At 38.3% G+C, this 25,469-nt stretch overlaps 2 protein-coding genes across 3 annotated transcripts in view; one reads left to right on the top strand and one right to left on the bottom strand.

Moving 5' to 3' along the window:
- Positions 1–2,903, top strand: part of LOC311153695 (putative acyl-CoA dehydrogenase 6) — a 75,465-nt gene extending 72,562 nt beyond the window's left edge. Inside the window, exon 9 of the mRNA XM_084205687.1 lies at positions 2,053–2,903. Within this exon, the coding sequence (XP_084061813.1) occupies positions 2,053–2,143 (91 nt within the window). The 3' untranslated portion in view covers positions 2,144–2,903. The remainder of the gene's footprint in view (positions 1–2,052) is intronic.
- A 40-nt stretch (positions 2,904–2,943) lies between these two features.
- Positions 2,944–8,339, bottom strand: BET1 (Bet1 golgi vesicular membrane trafficking protein). Of its 2 annotated transcripts, none has more exons than XM_084205698.1 (4): positions 8,163–8,339; positions 6,807–6,922; positions 4,799–4,855; positions 2,944–4,279 (listed from the first exon to the last, which is right to left on the bottom strand). In XM_084205698.1, exons 1-4 carry the CDS (start codon positions 8,179–8,181, stop codon positions 4,124–4,126), a joined length of 348 nt encoding a protein of 115 aa, XP_084061824.1. In that variant the 5' UTR covers positions 8,182–8,339; the 3' UTR covers positions 2,944–4,123. The 2 variants fall into 2 exon arrangements, with proteins under 2 accessions (XP_084061824.1, XP_084061825.1); XM_084205699.1 differs by having other exon boundaries at positions 6,825–6,922.
- Between the last annotated feature and the right edge of the window lie 17,130 nt (positions 8,340–25,469).

Genomic DNA, 25,469 nt, shown 5'->3' with positions numbered 1-25,469 from the left:
GAGTTCGGTGGGTGGGAATGGCTCCTCACCCTCCCTCCGAAGTGCAGTTTTTTAACTTGACATTGAAGAATTTTTTGCTTTAAATTTTTACCATTTATGTCTCTTGATTTGTTTGAGTGAAGTTTTATAATTTACAGTGAGTATTTCAGACACGTGGGATTTCCTGAATGAAAGGAAACTCTTCCCAGGGAGTATTTTAGAGGAATAGAACACAATAGTTGGATTTCTCTCCTTCCTCAGGGTAACTCCCACTCTCTAAAGAAAACAGCATTCAATGACATTTAACAAGTAGCTAGAGGTTTGGTCCCTCAAAATGACACCTTTACAAACTGCCTGGTGTGCTGCAGGCTGGTTCATCAGGGCCCTTGCTCAGGGGGAAGCCACCCCAGGCTGGTGCTCACCTCAGCAGGGCTGCAGGTAGTTCAGGATGTGCTGCTCTGTCATGTGACAACAAAACAGTGATGCAGAAATCAAATGCAAAATGCTATTGTGCCAGTAGCCTAACAGTGTCCCTTACAAAAGCAATCAAATTCCAATATGTATATATATTGAAATATTTATGTGCTGTATTAATAATGCATTCTTGATATAAGATAAACTATCAAGTCATAAGCATACATTAAATAACTGATATAGAAGTTGACTTTATTATGTGCTCTTTCCCAGCTTCCTTACAGAGTTTCTGGCAGGATAGTTAATCCTGTGGTTTTGTCTTTTTATGATGAAAGCAAGTTTCTTTCCTAGAAGAGGCTGCTGGATTAAAATAATTTGTGTCTTTTGTCATCTTAATCCGCTTAAATTAGGGGGAAACCTTTTGTCCTGTCTCCCCAGAGGAGAGATCAGCATTAGTCACCTGGCTGCATGTTCTGTAAGAAATATTCCTTATCTCACCCATAAAGACAAAAATATAATTATCAGCAAATTTGTTAAGATACACACAAGCACAAAATATACAAAAGGTATTCTGGTTTTTTGAGATGTGTTTTTATATATGACAGCATGACTTGTGTGTTACACACGCAACCAAAGCCAGATCTTTATAGTTTCATATAAACAAGCCCCATGTGTCCAGGATTCCTGCCACAAAGAAAGGATTTCTATTGACATCACAGAGGAGTTCTGAGGATTAGTTACCTGCTGTTGCTACAGTGAAGATGCCGAATGCTGAGCATTGGCAGGGGCTTTCTGCAGCTTGACAAAGCAGACAGCATTGCAGCACTAAGAACAAGCAACCTACCACTGTTCCAGGTCTGCTGCCTTTAGCAAGGCCCATAGGAAGGTGGGGAATCTTCAGTTACTAAGCAGAGCTAGTTTAGAATTGTTCTGGTAGTTTTATTGGTGGTGTTTTTTCTTCTCCTCAGAGGTAAAATATTTGTGAGTAAAATTGCTTGAGGCTGCAGTAGTTAGCACTCTGGCTAGCACAGGGATCTTAGGCAAATTGTTAGGGTTATTGGGATGGTTATGGCAGGTTTGAAATGAGTGTGATTAGAAATAGCATATAAAGAGTAAATATTCTTGAAGCAGCCATTGATTTTTAAAGCACAGAAGCTCTATAGACTATATAAAACTACACGAGAATACTATACAGAACTACTTGTAATATTATACTATGTAACATTAAGGTTCTATATAATATTAATAAGGCTTTTACCAGATCTTATATAGCCATTAGAAAAACCTGGATTGGTTAAAAATCTTGAATGGAAATTGTACCCTTTCTATGCAATTCTCCATTACCTCATGTACTGGTCGACCCTTTTACCACAGTTAAGCAAATGTAAGTGCTGCAATGCTTCTTGCTGCTGGCCCTGGAAAAACTCCCTCCCCTCCTACAGTTCAACTGCAGGCTTAGGCACTTGCAGCTTTGGGACAGGCCCAGCAGGGGTGTTGTGGGAAGCATCACAGCCCACTTGCCCAGGAGCCAGTGGATGAGGTGCTCTGCAGGCATGCGGCGTTTGTATGCAACGCGTAAGTAATTCTGGGCAAGCTGTTCAGAACAGCACCATCAGAACAACACACAAATGTTTAAATCTACCCTTTATATTTCTGCAGGGACTTCAGATTGATGTCAATAGGAGGTGGCTCAGATGAAACCATGCTTTCCATCATATGCAAATACATGGACATACTTCCAAGAAAGTGACGCATCTGCACTCTTCCTTGAAGATTAAGAAAGCAAGAGCATGACTTGTGCTGCATACTGAAGGGGTACAGATCAATAATTTTGCCATGAGAAAGCACATCAAGGTCTTTCACCATTACCACTCTATGTTTTCCAGTGTCAAATTTTTGTTGATATGAAACATCTGAAAGTTTGCAGCCTCCTGCATTCCATTTTTTTGGTGGGTTACCTAAGTTTTCCAATGACCCATGCTAAGCACACAGAAAAAAAATATGTTCTTTAATCAAGCTTTATCTACACTTCACAGGATCTAAGCTGATAACTACGAAACAGAACTTCTACATGAATGGAAGCTATGTAGCTTAATCTCATTTCAGTATAGCTTTGCTTTCAAGATGAATAATTATGGCACGAATTATTCCCTGCCATAATGAAACCCCAGAACAGTGCCTTTCCTCTCAATTACAGGTACCTTCCCTATCTTTCACTTTTGGCAAGCAATCATTAAAATGAGCTCTGTCACCTTTGCCAAATCTGTATCAATATGTATTCCACTCTGCCATGGACTTTTGGTGATGGGAGTAGTGTTAAATATTTATTTGCAGAATCCTACAAACAACTGTTTAAGAGTATCTGAAGCTTGCAGACTCTGAACTTCAGCAGCAATGTACCATGTTGTATGCATAATAATTAAGAAAAATATTAAAAATAAACACATTAATATGAAAACTGTGCATAATTACTTAAAGTCTTCCCAAAACAGCCCTTTAAGCTGGATGAGGCAGCCTGTATTATTGATTAAAAAAATAAAAATTGCCCCTCAAATACAGCACCATTTCCAAAAAATACACTGGTATTCTACAGTAGAAAAAAATGTATTTAAACAACACTAGCTAGGATAATACTACAGGGACACTTTATTTTTAAGTTCATAATTGATCATTAATGGTAACACATCTGACAGTATTTCTAAAAAAGTTTTTCAAAAATTGTAGATACAATTTTGATATATAGCAAACTTAATTTTTTTTCATGTTAAACTCAGCAACGTAATAGCCTCAATGATTAGAAACTACTTAGTGAGCCAAAACTAAGTCTTCAAAATAAAGTACCCTAATGTGACTGCACCTCCAACAAATGCACCATAATGTACATTAATACAAAATTCAAAATATCTGCCACTGTATTTCAGACATCATGCACTGCAGATTTAGGGACTACCACTAACTGAAAAGTAAACATACTAATGGTAAAAGTTCAAGTGATTCAATTGAATCATTTCAGTTTTAAATACTTTAAATATAAAGAAAACATTTGTACTGTGTCCATATTGGTTGGTCCCAATGATGAAAGGCATTTGCTTAAGAGAGTAGATGTGTAAACATGATCTGTCACATTTAAATTAAAAAATAAAAAATACAGTTTTAAGTAACTTCTTGCCAAAACACGCAATTAAAGTTACTTAAACATTATCAGATCTAAACATAAAAGTAATTTTTGGGGATACCACTATTACATTTGCTAGCTTCAGGCCAGCCTTTAAAACTCCACAGGTAAAATCTATTTAGAAAGATCCACATATTCTTTGTCATGTTGCAACTGAAATTACTATATGCCTGAAACTGGAGCTCTAATTTAGAGCATGGCCCAGAATGAAAAGCAGAATGAAAAAGAAAGCCTTGAAATTCTGCAATTACTTCATTTTTAAATAACCACTGTTCTTTGAATTTTTTCAATCAATTCTAAAAACTATTTTCCCCTAAAAAAATCCATCCTGCTATGCTAGCTGTTTCTGCATATTTACATATAATCCCCCCAAAACAGGGGATGATGGAAAAACTCTGATACATTAAGAAAACTATATATAATTTCGCATTAATTGTTAATGCAATTTACAACAATTTCACTGTTTTATCCACAAAATGTGCTACTTTAAATCAGTGTCTTCATTAACTGAGACTACAGTTGAAATTATACAATGTAAACCAGAGGTAACATGCATCACCTCAGTTTAATAATCCAGTATATCACAAAAAAAACAAATAATGAAAAAAGCATCATGTAGCATAATAGCCTTGTCTGGCTTCCTCTGGAGAGTGTTCTCAGTCTGCCCATAGTTGCACCTAGAAGTCCACCCGTAGAATCAAAATCATTCTCCTACATTTAAAAAAGAAACAATCAAGCAAACAAAAGAGCAAACACATGTTACTCTGAGAAAGAAATACCCTTACAGCTTACTAAATATAGTTTTCCCTGTTTTTTCAAAGTTTCTAAAACTAAAATTATTTTAGAGGCAAAAACTTACATCCATTTATCCAGTGCTATTATTACCCCAAGCCAAAGCAAAGTGTAAGCAAAAAAGGCATTTCTGACTCCCTTATTTTTTGCTTCCTTCTTGTGTTCTTGAATACAATTAAATATAGAAGTGCCTTTTTCATGATACTTGACATTTGCTGATTAAAAACCTATACTCATATCCAAAGCATAAAGATCTAAGTTGTGCCTTAAGAGTAATGTATTTGCACATCTTATCTTTTTGAAGAGAAATACTGATACTGCTGACAAATCAGTCAACAATAAACTGTCAAAATTTTAATTCTAAAAGACAGAAAGCTTAACATCATTAACTTCTAATCCTGACCCATATTTAAAGAAAGGTAGTTATTCTACACTTACCATTTCTGATAACATTTTATTCTGGTTTTTAACTTCTGTTCCAATTTCAATGGAAAGCTATAAAAAAAAACCCAAACAATGAAACAAAACAAAACCCAAAAAGTATTAAATATGAAGAATCAGTTAATACACACATTAGAGAACCCAGTCAAAAACACATGACATGACTAGCATTTTCCCCAGTGAAAGCAATACCTGGTATTTTCAAAAAACAAAATAACATGCTCAGTATTCTATCAATAACCCTTAGGGAAATAAAAGATTTTCCATCTGACTAGATGAGTCTAAAGAGTCACTGGAAGTATTTGATGCTCCTCCTCTCCTTTTCCAGATAATGTCTTATTTGAATTATTGGACAGACTTTAAAAAACTCAAGATCTAGTCAAGTCTGAAGTAGCAATTACCCATTCCTGGAACAACTGTTAAAACTGCTGGCACACAGCAGAGAGAACCATGAGCATTGGTTTGATTCAAAGTGTTGCTGGAGTTGACACTTGTAACCTGCAAATGCATCTCTTTTGACAAGCTGCTGTGCTATAAACAGGAGGACTTTCTTCAGGGAACTCATGTAGCCCTTCTCTGCTTTATGTCATCGAACACAAGGAGGAAAGTTGCACTAGAGCCAGTCCTGAGACAGTGACCAGGGCCAGCAACAGCTTGGGCAGAAGCCTGAGACAGGTCCCAGGTCAAGCCAGAAAGTGAAGTGAGGTTAGGGTCGGAATCAGGGAGGTATGAGACCAGGCACAGCTGGAGCTGCAACATCACAAAGGTGGGAGCCAGCCAGAAGAGCCTTGGCTTAAAGCAGCTCTGGAGTTAAACAGGGGAGAATTGACACTGAGCCCAACTCTTACTGGCCTTTCCTCCGTTATCAGCACACTGGCCTTGAACAACCCACTCAACTCCTGGAATAGAGGGAAATGCACAAACCCCATGGTTTGGATTAGCCAAAACCCATTTGTTTTCATGTGTCAAAACCTGAGTCTCATTATCTCATACTGTTGCATTTCAATCAAGAGTGAAACTGATTTTACATGAAGCTTCTTGGATTATGTGAAGGCTATTCTGTGCGCCAAGATTATTACACTAAAAGACAGAACTCCACAAAGATCTCCTTGGGGAACCATGAACTGCTCTTTTGACACACATGGATTCTGAAATGCAGCATACCACAGTAGGAAACAAGAAATGAAATTTGGTAACAAAGGTCAAAGCTTTTTTTTACCCTTTAACTTGCTCCAAATTCTTATTCTAAATCTGTTTAATTTTTCTTTCACATTAAACCAATTTTAAGCAACAGTATTAGCAGTAAGACTTCGAGTGAGTTCAGGCCTAAAAAATTCACTGGAATACGTATTTTTTAAAAATATAAAACTTTTTAAAGAAGTTTTATAAAACTTAAAGCTTTTAAGAACAAGCTTAAAAACTTAAAGCTTTTAAGAATCTCAGAGCTGTCTTTCAGTTAGACCTGTTTGAAAGAAGTCTTCAATCTCTGAAAGGAATCAGAATCATCAGAACACCAAACTTCTCCTTCATTAGCATGCTATTTCTAATGGCTGTTTTCATATTACACGTTTTTTGACTGCAACTCCCATTTCCTGATCCCCTGTACCACTGAGAGTTAGGAAGCAGAGAAAATTGGGAGTGAAGCTGAGCCCAAGAAAAAGGGAAAGGTAGTGGCAAACCATTTTCAGTCTTTTACTTCTCACTACTCTACTGATTTGACTGTCAATAAATTAATTTCCCCAAGTGGAGTCTGATTTGCTCATTATGGTAGTTGGTGAGTGATTTCTCCCTGCCCTTATGTTGATGCATGAACCTTTCATTGTGCTTTTTCCTCCCTTGCCCATCCACCTGAGGAGTGACAGAGCAGCTTTGGCAGCCACCTGACATCCAGCCAGGTTAACACACCACAGTTTTAAATTTCTGGTTTAAACTAAGTCTGCTGCTTCCCTGATTCACATAACTGAATTTCCTGACTGTGGTGACACCACTGCAGTTAAACACGTACCGATTTAATGGCACTGACTTTTGAACGCAGGCTTTCCGTTAACCTGTCGTTCTCCTCTTCATAAACACTGTAGCCACTGTTGGTATAGCCATAGCTCCCTGCAGCTGCTCCATCACCTGTAAACACAACAGTCAACAGGCACGCTTCCTTCACAACTCCCAGCATAACCATCCATCCCCTCTCCAGAAACAGCACACAGCTGGATGGTCTCCACTCCAACCCAGAGGGAGCTGTCAGTCTGAGAAATGAAAGGACTGAAGACCTAAACACTATCAAATGCACATTTCTTGATGATACACTTCCTAACACCTCTCTTGATTCACTAAGAAGTGTTCCCAAGACTTGATTTATTTCATGAAAATACTACTGCACAATACAAATCTTTAGTGTAGGAGTAAATCTAGGGTAGTGTCAGACACACCTGGTTTAGCCCTAAATACTTTCTAGGAGGAGCCCCAGGACTCAGTCATACACTTCAGAGGTGCAAACATCTCCTAAGCTTTACAGTGCCATCACAGCACCCACACAGTTGTCAAACGTGACGTGGGAGTTCAAAGTTTCCTTCTAGTCATCAACATGACTGCTGGCTGAAAAACGAGGCCTAAGCTGCTCAAAACACTCAGCAGGAACTCTGCAAGGATTTCTCAATTTGCACAGATTATATCTGTAATAAATTAATAACAGTGGGGATTCTTGGTTTTTTACTCCCTGAACATGTCAGGAAAACACAAAGAAGCACTTAATAAACCCCAAATGAACAGTTTGTGAATTTGGGAAGGACTTGACAGAAGAGCAACAAATCTGTCTATTCGTGGGAACACGGCTCAAGCTAACTATTAGAACAACTGAACGACAGACAGCTAAATGGGGCAAGACTATTTACTAGCGCATGTAGTGACAGGACAAGGGAAATGGGTTTAAATTGCAAGACGGTACATTTAAATGCAGTATTAGAAAAGAATGCATTACTGTGAGGGTGGTGAGGCACTGGAACAGGCTGCCCAAAGAAGTTGTGGATGCCCCCTCCCTGGAAGTGTTTGTTCAAAGCCAGGTTGGATGGGCCTCTGAGCAACCTGGTCTAGAGGAAGGTGTCACGACATGAGGGCTGGACCTAGACGGTCTTTGAAGTCACTTCCAAACCAAATCCTATGATTCTATGACAAACACAAACCCCAGCGCTGCTCCGTAAATCCAGCTGGGCCAGAGGCAGAGGCAGGGCTGACGGCCTTTGCCCGAGCCCTGCCACAACCCTGCACGCAGGGCACAGCTCCCCTCACGCCTCCCGCTCCCCCAGCCCTGACAGGGGCCGGGCCCTGCCGGTGTCGAAGCCCGGCCCGGCCCCGGCACCGCTCTTACCCAGCCCCGCGCGCCTCATGGCTCTGCCCTGGGATGCGGCGGGAGGAGCGGGACGAGGAGAAGGAGGAGAAGGAGGAGGAAGAGGAGGGCGAGGAGGAGGCCGGAGCGCCGCAGGGACACGGAGGGTTTGGCGCGGCCGCCGCGGACCCTTCACCCGCGAGCGCCACGACAGCGCTGCGCGCGCGGCCCGCTGGGTGCGCGCCCGGGGCGCGACGGGGCCGCGCGGGGGCTGCTGGGGGCTGTAGTCCTGCTCTGGGGCTGTAACAGAATGCCGAGGAAATTAAAATTAAGCGCTGAGAGGAGCTTTTAACTTCTTTTTTCCTCCTCCACTGTTTATTTAGAAGTAACAAGCGTGCCACTGCAACACACAGAAACTTAGACTGGAAACTTGAGGATTACATTATTATTGAATGTGATTTAAATTTATTTTTTCAAAGATAATTTCTCCTTCATTCTTCAACCCTTTGCAATGCTTTAGCACATGTGAAAAATGCGTATTTTATGATTGGCTTTTTGCAAATATTAAAATGAATATTATATGTATTGTGTTAGAAAGTTATTGCTGTATTAATTCTCTTAAGTTGTGTGTTAAATAGAGTTTTAGGTTATACTTTTTTAAGGAAAGGACTCACACTGAGATTGCAGCCACAGGACACCTAAATCGTTCAGAGAAAGAGAATTTATTGCCCGCTTATCAGAAGAAACTAACTTCTTCCTGCCTGGCTAAAGATCGAAGGCGCTGTTAGGATTCAGAGGAAGAAGTTGAAGATGACCAGACAGAATCCTGTATTTGAATGGAATTTATGCATCATGTATCAAGTGTATGAATATGCAACAGGCTATTGTTTTTAAGGTTTAATCCTTTGTTAACAGGGTTCCTTTTTCGGGCTTGTGCTGCTCAGAAAAAGGTACCCGGACATCTGTAACTCTTTGTTTCTATTGTCTCATATTGTCCTAATTCAAATTGTCCAAATTATTATTACTCTAATTGTATTACTATTTTTACAGCCCTTTTATTACTATTGAACTTTTAAAATTTGAAGAAGAAGTGACTGGCATTTTTGACAGCACATAGGGTTTTTTCTACTTATATGAAGGATGTGACTCACTCTACACCACTGAATTGAATTTATTTGCCAGGATGATACCAGAAGGATTTACCAGTACTCCAATGTAAAGCAAACACCACTGAGTCCATTCAGAATTTGGTGATTCAGGGTTGGTGTCCACTGGACTGAAGAAGCTGAACTGCCTTTCCAACTACAACAGGCTGCCTTTTCATTAATTGCTCTGGTGTTTGTCTTCTGGTAGGAGCTAGGACCCTCAGTACTGGACCAGCACCTACTTGCATTGTGCAAGGTATCTAAACACAGACCACAGCTCCTTTTCAGGGAGCTTGCAGTACCCCAGGAGTCTTCACCTAGGCGGGCAGAGTTGTAGGAGGAAGAGTAAAATCGTTCTGGTCAATAAGAAGGCCCATGGCATCCTGCTGAGCTCCTGTGTAATTGCTGTGAGACACCCCAAGCCCCCAGGGAATAAACCCACGAATACTTGCACCATTTCTTTTCTCTCCATTTGTGGAAGTGCATTTGAGACCATAGCCTTGTATCTGTCCAAGTTCTGGACAGAGGTTGAGAAGCTGATTTATTTACTTCTCTGGCACCTCTTGATGCCTGTGTCTCAAACAATATTACAAAGAGTAAAGTTAGTTAGTGCAGAAAACAACTATTTCATCTTTGGTAATTTAAGCAATTTATCCTAAATTCCATTTGCTCATCTAAAACAGAAGAGAAGGCCAAGCAGAAGAAATGAGCTGCAGAGCTGTCCCCTGTAGTGCTCACTGTGAAGCTAATCTCCATGGAGTTCTGTGTGGAATTCAGCAATTCTTACAGGAATTTGCTAGCTGCCATTATTGATAACCTGAGACTTGATTTGCAGCAGTTCAGGGAAATGCATCAGTTGTTTCAAAGATGGGAAAACTGCTATCACCAGACTGAAGCTCAAAGATTTAGCCCTTTGAGGTAAAAACATCTGAAGTTCACAGACAGGCCCATTTTTTACCTTGCTGGGCAAAAAGGTCTCTTAAAGGATTTCATGCTTAGAGCAGGAAAATTTAGATTTGCAAAATGTACAGAAAATGAACAGATTCTGAGAAAAACTTCTTCCTGAGTGCTTCAGATTTGAACTAGGGCTCTGTTAGGAGCAATGTCCTCACCATCACAACTTTTGAAGAAGGGCTAGCGTGACAATCTATACAACAAGTAATCCGAGAGTTAAAACTGAAGGTTTAGGAGGCAATAGGAAATGCCTTTTCATAATAGCTGGCATGACCCTCTCTCTTTTTTAGGTGTAATTTTATTTACATTTTTGTCTTCATACACCATCCAAGAAAATTATTGCATTTGGTGACATTGCTGTATGAAAAGATTTGTCTTTACAGTATTTGCATATTATATGTCACCTTATTCTTTCCCACATGACTCATCTTCCATTTTTCAATGAATATGGGTTTATGCATAACTAGGTAAAATTTATATCTCTCGACAAGGATTGTAGTTATTTGTGTTAAGGGGCTCATTTTTCATTTTCAATTACATTTTCTGCAGAATAAGATCCCAATTAACCACATGTAAGGTGTTCACAGCTTGTAGTGTATAGATATATAATCTCCTTATGATGTTGTGAAATAACATCTTGAGTCTGTATGCAATTTACAAATACCACATTTATTCTACAGTTTCTTACAGCAAAGCATGAAAATGATACTGACATGATTAATGTTTCAAATCCATTTTAGTCATACTGAATTTATGGTTTTTCATACACTGGAAGTACCTCATAGGAAAGTTAGTTAATTCTGTAGATCTCCTGGTATTACAATAAGGAAATTGGGATTCCATCCCACAGCAGAGGCTGCACTCAGAGGTCAGCTGGGTGTCATTAATATGTTTATGTTGCATTTCCATGGAACAGCTTGTATTCATGTTAATGATTTCACAGAACACATCTGTGAAATAAGTACAGTTTTTCTGTCGATGTGATTAACTGTGCTGCTGCTGCTGCCCTTCTGGCCCACTCCCTGGCAGCTCCCTGCATGCCCTGAGACGTGCCCGGAGCTCCTCAGCCTTGCAACCCAGCCGTACACGGGGAGCTGGCAGGTGTGGCTGCAGCTGCTCCGTGGCATCTGCAGGTCTTCCTGCCAGGAAGCCTAAATGAGCAGTCAGCAAGCAGTTTTAAATGAGTGGCTCATCAGTGTTTGTTTTACCAGTGACAACATACGGGAAGAAAAATCACATTAAAAAAAATAAATGAAGCCCGCAAGCTTACCTATCTTGTGAATGCTTTACAATCTTTTAACAATAGCCTGCAATAGTCATTGGCAGAGACCCTGCTGAGGCAGTGTGCACGTCAGTCTCCTTCCCCCGAAATATTAGTGAACAATTTACTCTTTAAAAAAACAAAAGTCGTGTCTTTTGTAAGAGAAGCATTCCACATGTCCTACCTGCTGTCCTGTCACTGCTACCATTTTTACTGGCTCTTTACTGACTTCTACTGGTTCTCTTTACTGACTCAAATTAAACTAGATGAATACATTATATGGCAAACAGCTCACAGATTATATTAATGAATTACTCCACGACTCCACTGCAAAAGCAATAAAAAGGGAAAAACCCCCAAAACCACAGGGAAACTGATTCAAACATCCTGTAAAATCAGTCTTCCAAGACACGGCTGAAAGCCCATGACTTTTACTAACATGAGATGATAATGACATTATTTTAGTACAATTATTAAATAAGTAACAAGAATTTCAGTGATTTTACATGTTTAAAAACAGGTTTTTACAGTCTTCATTGTTAACTTGCTACTTTCAACAATTACAGATTGTGAAAACAGCCTGACTAGTCACAGGCATCATTAGCAAGTTGAAAAGCAGATGTCACACAATATAATGTTTAGTGTCAAATATTTCAATCAATGTTTTGTTAAGCACTTATCTTCAATTATTAAAAAAAACACTTGCTAGTTAAATCTTGATCCATTGTGCAATTAAGTAACAGCTGACATTTCTAAATAAAACTAAAACATTTTTAACAAAGAAGCACCACAAAACAACAGACTATTTTAGTTAGCCTCAGCATTTTCAAAAAGCAGTAATGTCAGCGTCTTTCATCAGTATCCTTGTCAATTAATATCTTATTTTGTTCTAAGACTCTTTAGGAAATGAGAACTCTGAAAATGCTCCGGTTCCAACAAACCCAGTCAAATCCAGGACTTTGCTCCCATGTTGTTAAGCTAACAAAATTCATAGTGGGCTTAGTATGTCACGAGCCTTGCTCTTCCTGGTTGTATTCTCCAAATAATGCCATCAAGAAAACCAAGTACTGTGTAAAATCACACCTTCTGTAAGACTTTAAATGGCTGAAGGAGTCTGCTACTCATTGCCACCCAGACTGTCAAGCAAAGAATTAACCATCCAAGTCACCAGAGGATAGTACATGCAGTCATCACACATTCTTTAATCGTGAGACCATATGTAAATCACTGCAAGTACCAACAAACCTGTTGGTGTCACCCATCATGGTGATTCAGAACTTTATTAAACACTGCCAAAGAGAACCATGGCTGGTTTTGATCTTTTAGCAATTCCATCATAGCAGGGACCTTCCTTCTGGAATAAGATTTGGACTAATTGCACCTAGTTCCGTATTCTAACAATTATTTTTATTATCTTATTTTAATAAGACAGTTCTCAAGTACCTGCCTAAACAGCCTTTTTTTGTCTTTAGAAGATATCCCTCTGGACAAGAGTCTGAGAACTCCTGTAATCTTTTATAAAACCATGTTGCTGGGAATTGGAGGAGCTTCCTTGAATATATGTAATTGTATTTATCCCTGCCTAGTCATCCTAAGCCTTTCCACACACAAGTTCAAAGGATCATTAGCACTTTGTAGCTATAAAGTCTTCCTATCACATAGCTTTGCCTATGAGTAGGATTACAGGTTGAAAAATCACATAAACCTATCATAACATTTTACAACTCAGTAAACATGCTTAGAGCAAAATTTCCAGTTAGCATTTATATAAAGTTGTGATGGAACACTTTCCACACTCTTTTCTTGTGCCTGATTTCAGTATCATCTCCATTTTACAGTCATAGTAGAGATCCCTCGGGAAGCTTGGTTTTTCAGACACAGATCAGCAGCAAAGAACCACCTGGGGGAAAGAGAAACAATATCTGTAGTTGCATCAGCAGAAAGTGTCTAGTGAGAAAGTATGGTCTTTTTCACCTTTACAACACTTTCAAAATTTGTTAGCACTGGAGGCATCTTTCTTCTCACTTTGATATAAGTTGAATTAGGAAAGTATTGAGCTTTATATTAGCTCATGCACCATATAATTTAATTATAATTATTATTTGCCTAGTTGCAAAATACTGTGATTATTCTTATTTTCTCCTTCAGTTGCTTTTTACTATCATAAACTGCTCTGGTTTGATTCTTCAGGGAACACACCCAGAAATACTCTTTATACTCTGCTGTATTTTTATAAATGTCTTGTCAGTGCTGTTAAATTACATCAAAATAAAGAAGAGAGGTTATGGACACAACTGCTGTCTCCCTCCCAAATTTCATTACGTAGGGCTAGAATCAAAATTTACTGAAGTCATGGAGAATTTTTGAATTGACTTTGGATCAGGCTATAAATTTTTATTAAAAAACCACCTCTGCTGATTATTTATCATCTAAGCAGTGTATGCTGTGTAATCTATGAATAATTCCAGTCATGATTTCTTTCTCTAATATTAAGGTACCATTTCTGATGTCAGCTTTGACTGAGTAATAATATCAGCTGAGTGAGTGATAAGAATTCAGAGTCATGGCAGAAGCCTAAGCATTAATAACTGTAATGTCTAAAGAGGAGGACTAATACATTTAAAATAAAAAGTGGAAGTCAAAGTAATTTTTCATTTCAGTAGGAAAAATGAATGGAGCACACAGTCCCAATCCTCCATAAGATGCAATTAAATAGTAATTTGATTATTTGTGTTATGTTTATTTTGACCTTTCAAATATGTGGGAAAGGCTTTCACCAGTTAAAGCAGAGAATTCAATAAAAACAGAGACTTTGAGCATGATGAGTTTCAGTGAAGGGAGTGCTGTTTTGCAGACTTGCAGAGCATTTTCCTACAGGATATTTTTCAAGACAAATGAAGCAGACATCATGCTTGTTTGTTTGTCCAGTAAGGCAGAACTGAGAATGTGAATCAAGATTCCTGGATATTGGAACTAGCTTTGTTCTACCTTTGTGCTTGACCACTGAAGAATTATTTAAGAAGGAAAAAACAAACCATCATGTACTTCCTCCCTAAGAGAACTCCTTTAGTCTTCTCATGAGTCAACAAATCAGGCACAAACCAATTTATTTGATGGTTAATTAGAGAAGCTAATGCCTGAACATAAATCTGCAAAAGCTCTTGCAAGCCACCTGTTTTCCAGAAGTACCATTATAAGCAAATTGCCCATTCAAAGCACCTTTATAAAGATCATTTTCTTAGACTGTTGCATGGACTGCAGCAGCTGGGTTAATTAGCTATGCTGGACAGAGCACAGTGCTAATGAGACAGTGTGATTTCCTGTCCCATGGTGGCTCATTTGGAGTTTTCTTGTGTGTTTCTGCATGGCACTGCACTGGGCCACAAGAATACATATTTAATTTCTGTATTTATATTGTTTGCTTGATGCAGTGTAGCAAACTGGAAGAAAGTGTTACATTGTTCTCCGAAAAGATGTGTCAATGCACTTCTAAGAAAAAGCTATTTTAACTTATTGAAAATCTGAGCACAACATCGAACTTCTAATGAAACTAAAAAAAAAAATTGCATCTTTTTTATGGCGTGGGTTCAAAGACTGAAGTGCAGAAAGAATCACTGTGTTTCAGAATTAAAAGTCGTAGGTTCTCTTCATGGTTTTCTGTAACTGTAGCTAAAATCACACATGGGTTATATTTATTCTACACCCATGAAGAAAGATTGCATCTCCTGTAGACCATTCACCAACAGAAGTAATATTTACTTAAAAATAATTTGAAAAGTCGTTATCACGTGTCAAAAGTGTGGCCAAAAATGACATGATTTATGAGTTCAAATTAAATTATATTCTACACATCTACGCCACCACATGCAGACCATCTACATTGACACCAGCTGTACTCAGAAACTTGTACTTGGACAATAACCACTACCCTCTGTCACTTTAGGGACCATGTTAGGCAAAAGGTCTGGATATAGGGTTAAACCCCATTTCTACCATGGTTCTACCCCATGGTTCTATGGTTCTACCCCATTTACCACCAGTTCAAGTGCACGAAACCTGCATCTTATTGTGAATGGCTGCAGGTCCACCAGCTGGTGCTTTGCTGGTGGACCAGCAAATCCAGTGGTGTGTTGCTCCTTGGATCAAGATCCACCAGCTGGTGCTTTGTTATGGATTGGGTCCTGGCTTACAGCTCAAAGTCTTCTGGACTGCTCCTCTGTCTTTTACTCTCAATGCTGGCCTTGTCCTGCTGGAACTCCATTCCCTCCTGTTTGACGTGTGACAAATTAAGCATTACACTTGAATACTTTTTCCTTCCTTTTTACGCTTTGCTTAGGAGCCTTTTTCAGTTTGTCCATCCTAGCCAACACCATTTGATATCTCTGCTTGCTGCTCAGATAATCCATGAGTAATCTTTATTTCTTCATAGCTGCGTAAATATGGGTTGGTATTTTTGAATCCTTTTACCAAGAATCCAACTATTTAACTGGACCCTCTTATCTAAACCTCTTCCCTGAAATTCTGAATCAGGGGAAAGAATCAGGCTGGTGGTTTCTAGAGAATATATTTTCCTAGAAGGGTTCAGGAAGGATGGAGAAGACACTAGACACAACAAAGGCTACTCAGAGTGATGTTTCTGAGCTGACTCCAAATGCTAATTACTTGTACTTCTGTTGGAAATTCACAGAGTTAAAATACAAATGTTAGTTTACTAGAGCGATGCTGAATGTCTGTATACTCCACTGGTGTAAAAGAAAATGTAGACAGCATATCTGAATTTTATACTCATGAGCCTTTAGTTATAAGGATAATTTTTCTTTAAAGGAGATTACTAGGGTATCCTCATTCATTAAAATAAAAGTTGCTATTCAATATGACTGTCTTTTAATTTATGTATTCCATATATGTGCAAAAGCTATGCTTTAGGAATTACTAAATGAAGTATACTAGTACCCCCATTAGAATCCCTATTTCCTGACAGGATACATGGTCATGGATCTGGCTTTAGAAGTTCCTCTGATGGCTTCCTGCTCACTGGTGTCAGCAGTATGAACTTTAGACCACATTCCTCTTTCATAGGTCAGCATAGATCCCACACGACAGCAAAAGTAGGGATGATTCTGGCCACATGATCATGTTTTACAAGATGCAGTTTTCTGTATCTTGACAAATCATGACCAACTACAATGAGACTGACTGCATATTAATCACAGAATATCCTGAGTTAAAAGGGTCCCACAAGGACAGGTCCCACGAGGACAAGAATTACACCACATGCCTGAGAACATTGTCCAAATGCATTGTCCAAATTGCTTCAGGCCTTTTCCAAAGACTACAGTTCTTAAGAAATTAGTAACAGAAAGGAGCCTGGAGCAAAACTAGACAGAAAAAAAGACAGGTCTGAGGTGTCTGGTTCTAGTGCCTAGCATTTGCTTGGCACATCCAGGTCAGCTCATCCCGTGCCAGATGTCAGACTAGAGCCACTGCTGGTGTGCAGTTTGATGTAAGTGTGACATGTCCAGAGTGTGTCGTGCGTGTGCAAGTCAATGTGCGTGTGCACATGGCATGGAATCCACCTCTCTCGGATGTGACTCATGCTCTTCATTAATTACAGGAAACACAAAATATCCTGGGCCAAGTCTCCAAGCAAATCTTGGTGACCTGCCAGGAGAGCAGGTCTGGCTCTAATTCTCGGTTTGTGCCTCCTGACATGGTGGTACATGAGAAGTGAGACTCTCAGTGTGTGCTCACGTGCTGCTGCTGGGAAAGGGGCAGTACTTCCTCATTTCTCTTGCAGCACAAAGTGCAAATAATAGCTCGGAAAATGTTCCTAGAAAGTGATATGTGGGTTGGAAAGGGAGGAGGATTGGATTCTAAGCTTGGAAAATAAATTCTGGGATGGAGCCAAAAACATCTCGGTTCCTTTTTTTCCCTGTCACTAAAATGTTAATTTCTTGCCAACAACGTTAAGAGGTTTATTTAATAATTTTTACTAATATGCTCTAATGCCTTGAAATGGGGCCTAGGAAAGAAAAGTGATATTCATTGTCAATGGAAGAATAATGTCCACTATTTGTGTTGCAGTGGAAACAATTACCTGATCTATCATGGAGATTACATAGGAAGACATAATTCTTTCCTCAGAGCCAGTGGGAGAGGAATGACCCTTTTTGCATTACAATAGAGGAAGATGATATGGTTCATCTTGTATGTTGAATAGAAAGGCACGACAGCTCTCCTATATGCCTTGTAACTCTTATGATCCCTGGAGTATTTTATCCTACTGTGAGCATTAAATTTATGCCACATTTTAGCAACAAGGAAGCCATTTGAAGAAAAAATATATATAAGTGCAAACTAAATAGAAATACATGAATATAACATAGCATATAAAATACATATTTTATATCTGTCTCAGTAATAAAGTAGAAATTTTTTTTTGCTAGAAATAATGTACATTTGATAAAAGAAGCTATATGCTCTGCTTTAATGTTGTTGCACTGTAATTTCCAGTTTTATGAAAAAGACACAGAATGTGCAGACAAGTTTGCAAAAACATGTTCACACACATCATCAAACAGCCATATACAAAGTATTTTTGTGTGAGGTTCTTCAAGGTCATGTTTTATTATGGAATAGATACAAATTATGTGTGTGCACTTGCTGGTAATAAGAATTTGTTCTTAGGAATCACATATTTTATGGAGCAAAAGCCCATTTTAGAAATTATAAAGAAATATTTAAGATCAATCACCCTTTAACAAATTCATAAGGATTTTTGAAAATTTAGATTTAGACAGTTAAAAATAAGCAGATTTGTTCTATTGTATCCTATGAATTGATTTTTTCAAAGCTTTCTCCTGACCTTCCCTGCATCCTCCACCCAGTGACTGTCACGAAGAGGAAATTCATCTCTCCCTTAAGTCACTGCCAGCAGGGAGGGAAGCAGCCAGCAGCATTCTGAAGGATCCCTGCACCCTGATGTGCTGACAGGTGCCAGGGTTTCTACAGGAGAACTGAAGACAGAAGAGCTGCACATTTCTTTGCTGTTTCAAGTTGAGCTCCTTCAGCATCAGCTGCTCGGGTGCCCATGGTGAGGGTGCTGGGGTGGGCACGCCTGTTGTCTCCACTTTTGGCCAAGCCAGGCAGCAGCCTTGGTGCTGAACCCAAGGAACAGAGAAGAAAGGGGCAAGAGAGGAACCTTGGGATCTCCCTGGCATGTTGTCCACTCCAAGCTTTCCTGTGAGCAATGAAGGCAATGAAAGTCTTCTTTTTTTTTTTTTTTTTTTTTTTTGTGTGTAGCCTAAAAAGCTTAAGAACTTGCAAAACACATTTCCCTCCACTGGTGTGTTATTAGGGTCTTATTCACTGGTCAGGTGCCTGCAGGAAACTTGTGGGAATTCAACACCAGTAAGGCCAGAAACCTATTTAAATTTGACAGCAATTACCTAGGGCTTTGTTCATATGGATTCAGGGACAGAATGCAGTGTCACTGCACTGGGGTAAAACTCCTCTGCTGGAGAAGTGATGGGGAAGAAGGGAGAGAAACCTCCTTAGGATGGAAGAAAATATGTGGAGGGGTAGAAATTACTTAAAGCCTTGTGCATGGTTACTACAAACACAAAAGCAAGGAAGTTATGCTGTGTAGGAGATGTCCTGTGAAATTCAACTGTCCCTACCCAGCAGAACTCTCAAAAGATGCTGAATCCTGTTGGACACTCACACGTAAGGGATATGAATATTGTAGGCAGCTGAAAATGAGAGTGTGTTCCTTTAGGGGTGACTTTTACTAAGAGTTTAATTGGATGAGTTGTTGTATCTTCTCTTTGTTGTTCTTCAATGAACTGGTTTGTGCAAAACTGGTTTTCAGGCATCTCTGATGTGAACTTTGATAGTAATCAGTTCTAGCCAGGGCTTTTAAAATAGTCCAACTCACTGCCTTCAATAATTTAAGAGCTCCTGGTTTTTTTTAAGACTCTGGAAAATATTACTTTGAAATCAAATAAAACTGTTTTCACATAATGTGAACCATCAGCAAAACAATTAAGCCTCTTTCTAGGAGACCACAATGCACCGACAGTTAAGATTTTATTTAATGGAATACTAATGAGGATTTTAAATGACATTTAATGGTTTTGAAAATATTATTTTCTTTCCACAGCTGAATTATTAGTAGGTTTGTACTGGGTTGCAGGGTGTCATTATTATTTTACATCAGTAATGCCTTTCTAACCCCAATTAGCAGGAGATTAGAAGCCACGCTCTGAATCTTTCTCTGAAATGCAGTTGTCAGCTATGTAAATGACTTTATAAATACATCCCAAAAATGGAAATGGTTAATGCAAATTAACCTGAACCACAGTGTACAAGATTGGAAGTACAAGAAATAACTTGGTGGTTTTGGGAAGCATTGAAAAGCATTACTTGGAGAATCAGCTGAGTTCCACCAGAGGCAGGAAAGGAGACCTTGCTAACATTTTCAGGTGTGCCAGGGACAGAGAAGGACATCTCTTCTGCTCACCCTCTTTTCTTGCAAAGTACTTTTTTCATTCTCAGACCATTTCTTCTCATGTAAAAAGAATCACACTTTTAAATTGGAAAAACCGTATTACCGTATTACAAATGTAAATGGATTTAAAATTAAAAACATTAATGTTTCATTCTCCTTAGTGGTAGCTGGCTCTTATAAAGATTTGGAAAGAAATATAAAAATCCTTGAAACCTTTCACTTTGAATTATTTGAAAGCTAGTAGATTGGCAAAAAGAAATGTAAATCTTTTTCCTCCCTTCAAAATTCCTGAATATTTGCTAATATTTGCTATTTTATCCATTACATTAAAGACTTATCATGAGCGTCTGCTCTGAATTTGCTTTAGGCATTGATTATTAATTTCTCTCATCCTGTCATGTGAGATGTTATTGCTCAATGTCTTTCAGAAGGTTTAACTCAGTAAAATCTGCAATTACTGCTCCTTGAACAGTTTTTATTTAGACTGTGTTCATACATCTTGGGTGGAATTTCTGACCCAAAAAGTATTAAGAACTTAAAGAGCACAGAATTTTGATCCTGAAATGAAAAAAATAGCTGAAAGAGGATCCAAAAGAGGATCAGAAAGATGTCTCATGTGAAGCAGATTCAGGTATTAGGTTTTAGCTTGTACATATGTAATATCATAGATGAAAAGATACACCTTCCTCAATTCTAGCAGACACGTTTCTCTACTGTGAGGAATAGAGGACTCTGTCCTAGATGCTTTCTTGAAAGATTTATGCATTCTTTTAAACTATTGATTCAGAAAAGCTAAGAACTCTGTTAAATGAGTTATAGGTTCTGTCAAGATACATAAAAATAGCAAACCATAGCTTGTTTAGAAGTTGACAATTACAGTAGCCTTGTTAGGCCCGTGGTGCTTAATAGTTATTATTTCATAAAATATTTGTCTTCTAACTTTTTTGTGAGCATTTTAAAAAAGTTGTCAGTTCACTGTTAAAATGTCGTGTTGATGCATTCCTTATCTTCAATATGAAAAGTTTCCAGCTAAGCTGAGGTATTGCATCAATTACTACAAATTATTTGTAATGTTAAATTTGCCTAAGTATTGAAGATTGGAAGGGACCTCTGGAGGTGAACTGGTCCAACCCCATGCTCAAACAGACTCACAGCCAGAAGGCTGCCAGGACAATGTCCAGAATAGTTTTGAATGTCTCCAAGGGTAGGGATAATGTATTGATTATCTTGTGTCCCTTAATGACTCTTACAAGCACTCTGAAAGCAGGCTTAGCATTTTTGAGAAAGCCTCAAGGACACTTTTGGCTACTTGAGAGCTGTGAAATACACAGTGATTACACTGCTGTACAGAGGAGTTACCTGAGAGTCTGGGCTGAGATTCCTGGAATCTCAAGTGAACACACTGGAATGGTTCGGTTATGTCTGAAGTTTAATATTTGCCTCCTGCTGTGTTTCATATGTTTTACTGGGAGAAATCTGCTGAGGAATTTCATAAGCAGTTCTGTCTTTTATTTGAGTTTTCAATTGTATTTCCAGTCCAGTCTTTTTATCAAACACGCAGCATTTTGCTGACAGAATTCACTGCTTCATTTCAAATGCTCCACTTATCACCTGGTTTCTGCTGGATGCTTTATCTATTTTTTAGAAAACACTTAATCTGAGACACCAAACAGCTTTCTTAATACTGAGTATGGATTAGTCAATATGGCAACAAATAGGAAGCTTGCACACATCTATTACTCCAGACAAATATGGAAATCAAAAACTTATTTAGCAGCAATTTCTGATAGCATCAAGAAATAACACTGATTGTAGGGCAGAGGATTTCTTCAATGTGAAGGAATAAATAGCCCTTAATATACAATTCTTTTGTATGTAGTTTATTTTCTGCTTTTCATAAACTGTCAGTTGAGTTTGTACTCTAATAATGGCACACGGAGAGGGGAAGTCAAGCTGTTAGGCTGTTTGTTTCTTAGCAGAGAATTAGAGCACCTTTTCTTTATTTGACAGATTTGGACCTTTTACACTGTGTGTATAATATCCTAGCAGAGACATGTCAGTTACATCTCCCATAAACAATTGTTTTATTGCCATCTGCTAACTCACAAAGATCCATGGACCACAAAGATCCACACGGTCAGTGGAAGTGTTAGAAGTAAAAAATGTGCTGAAAACTTACAATCACATTTTTTCACTTGCCTGCTATGAAATAAACTGGCAGAACTGGTGCAGTACCTCCCAGTCCAAAGATTAGGGGGTGAGGTGGGGAATCCTGTGGTTGTGTCAGCAATGACCATCTAATTTAACTCCTTAAGGGCTATGCTGTACTAGTTATGAGTATGCTGCTCTTTGAATTTGCACAGGTGCAATCTCTTGAGCTCTCACACGCAGTCACAAGTGATAGCTAAGGGCTGCAGAATGACTCACACAAAGCAGGAGAAGGCAATGCTGGACCCAGCAGCAGCAGTGAGTGTGCAGCAATGACTGCACAGGAACCACAGAGGAGGCTCTGGGAGCAGTTCCTGTGCTCAGACAAAAAAGAGTTGCTTGTATTCCCATAGCTGTGACCTATACATTCATGCAGCCTGCAAACCAACATATGGCTGTATGTCCAGCAAGTGAAAAGAGTTTCTGGGGCTGTTGTCAGGTCACTCACAAAAAATAAGAGGTATAATTTAGTTTGACAAATACATTTAAAATGAGGAAAAAACTCCAAACTGGTACTTGCATAAGTAATATTTGAAATTTATTAATAATATTCTGAAGGAGTTTTATGAATGGTTAAAAGAGCAATAACAAAAACCATGAAAAATCTGTTTCTGGTCAGTATTCCATAGGGAAAAGGCATTCATTATTTATGAATAAATAATTATTTGTTCATAAATAATAATTTATGAAAATGAGCTCCTCAAAAGTGATATATTTCTCTATGGACAGTTGAAAGGAGGTGGAACTACAAGTGTTCTACAGAGTCCTAAAAACTACAGACAGAAGTAATTCTAAACATAGATTGTACTACCCTAGATAGAGGAGTGATAGAGCTAATCTTCTCATCTATACTGAATAAAGATTTTTTTTACCACTACTAGGTTAAAAAGGAAATACATTGTTTTCTCTGTTAGTTTTTAATATCTCACTATTTTATACATCAGAGATATGCATAGATAAGTTGTTAGAGTCCAGTAAATATTGGGGTCTTGTGTTAATTTACAATGTGTACCTTTTCAGTGTCTGTTCAGTGTTTTTCCAGTAAATTCAGGAATCATAGCTGATTTATTATTTGTTTCTGCTAAGGGCCCAGGCTGCAAACCTCTTTTCTGTGGTTTACAGAGCTATTGCAGTATTGCTTCTTGGTATCAGGCTTCCACATTCAAGGGCAATTAATCTGTGCTGAAACAATCTCAGAACATGTGAAGAATGTGGAAGGACATATGTATTTCGTACATGAGTATCTAAGTAAGGGTTTACCAATATTTTGTCAGAAAGACCACCGCTTTTATCAACTGTAAATGTAAATTATACCTTATTTATCTAGGGTTCACTACTTTTGGGGCCTTTTTCAAATATTTTGTAGAGGGTTAAATGTCTGCTCAGAGTGACCATCAAGTTTACTGCACATTTACAGGATTGCTTGTGCATCATCACACCCTGAAGGGAGTGTCTGAGCCTGCAGGTGCTTGGAAGGCTGGAGCTGCTGTGGGGTGAATTGGTTCATCTTCAGTCCTTACACAGGGCAGGTTGCAGCTGTGTCTGAAACATCTTACAGTCCTGATAATTTCCTTCACATTGTGTGAATAATGCAAGAAACTCTGGTATTTCTACATTGTGGTGGAAAATAAAAAAATCTGAAAGCTTAATAAGGGATATATAAAATAAATAACCTGTGTATCTGAAAGAGGGATTTAGACAATATTTAGCTTTCAAATCTCAAACTGCAATTTCAAGAACCTCTCCACAGCTTCTGTCTCGTAATGCACACACTGAAACTCCTACGCCCCCCAGTCCTCTAGACTTAAAAGTTCTTCTACTCAGATTCAGAAGCATTTCTGCTTGGACAAGGCTGACCTCCTCAGGATTTTTCAACTTAGAGATCAGATACATAAGGCTTTTGGTGACTAGCAGCCAATCAATACCCTGATGTGGCTACTTCTTTTGATTGCTGTATGGAATACTTAATCTCATACTACCACTCATAGGTTTTATAGCAAATCTAACATAATTACTTTTTTTTTCCCTCTACCTTTTTGTGTTTTATCCTTGGAATGATTTCTGGACAAATAAGTGTGATTTTTTAAACTAAAATACCATTGCTTCTTCAGTAGTTTGAAAATATTAGCTAATATAGGAGCTCACAAAAGGGTTCCTTCCTCCCACTTTTTTCTTAGCAATTCTTGTTGATATTGACAAAGTTTTTGCTCATGGACTACAGGTATCATTTTTTAATAAGCTGAATCAAATATAATCATTAGGAAGACAGCAGATTTCAGTTATGAATGGGTGAGGTGCTGGACAGATGGAACCTCAGTCACACAGAAGAAACCCTCTAGATGTAGAGGTCCCCTCATACCTAGTGTTCATTCCAATTTGGGGTATATACCAGCAACTCACTGTGATAAAAAATTGGCTATCTTGAATGTCTCAAGGCTTGAGAGCTCATTAAAAAACAAAAAAAGATGCTTTGAAGGATATACATAACAATACCTCAAAGTTTGAATGAAAAAACCCCAACTTAATTAGGATCAAGAACACTGTATCTTCTCACAAAGTCAGAAATATACTCCACAAAAACAATACATATTTCTGTCAGCCACTGAAAGAGAATAACATTTACCAATTTGGTTGAATCCACCATTTTTTCCCACTTCCTTCTAACCAAATAATATATTTGAAATTTGACAGCTCTCTATATTATGATCTTGAACACCTTCCAAAATCTGTGGGCATATAATAAATTTTAAGTGAAGTCTGACTCAGAAGTTTTTTTTCTCTCATAAATATTTGTACCTTTGGGGAAGAGGAGTTTTAAAGGGATGACACTTGTGAAGAAAAATGTGAAAAGAGCTATTAAAAATCATTCCTCATGTAACTATGTTTAAAAAAATTTGCGTTAAGCTACCATATGGGGAGCTTTCACCTTCAAAAGAAATGCCTTATTTTTGGAAACAGAGAGGCATTTGAAAACCTGATAGAGATAGTGCTTTTGTTTTCTGTCATGTGACTGACTCTAAATGGATAGTACTATTATAGAAACATCCTCTTGTAAATTTAAAATGTTGTAGAAATACCAGATGGTAATGGGAGCTGATTTTTATTTATAAAGAAAAAAAATGTTGTTATTTCATTCAAATGAGAAACCATTAAATTATGGTTATTAAAATAAAAAATAAAAACAATGAACCTAGAAAGTCCAGCTCTTGGGAGTTTGGGATTTGGTCTATGTGTATGTTTTATGAATCCATAAAATAGCCTGTGCTTTTCCT

This window comes from Fringilla coelebs (assembly GCF_963513975.1).
Source record: "Fringilla coelebs genome assembly, chromosome: 1".
Lineage (NCBI taxonomy): Eukaryota > Metazoa > Chordata > Aves > Passeriformes > Fringillidae > Fringilla > Fringilla coelebs.
This window is presented reverse-complemented; position numbering and strand designations above follow the sequence as displayed.

What these genes read in the sequence shown, in the direction of transcription:
- BET1 (XM_084205698.1), bottom strand. An exon ending in AAGTCAGTGCCATTAAATCG is followed by an intron (nt 4,856 to 6,806) that starts GTACGTGTTTAA and finishes TTTTTTTTATAG; the next exon opens with CTTTCCATTGAAATTGGAAC. An exon ending in ATAAAATGTTATCAGAAATG is followed by an intron (nt 4,280 to 4,798) that starts GTAAGTGTAGAA and finishes TTTTAAATGTAG; the next exon opens with GAGAATGATTTTGATTCTAC.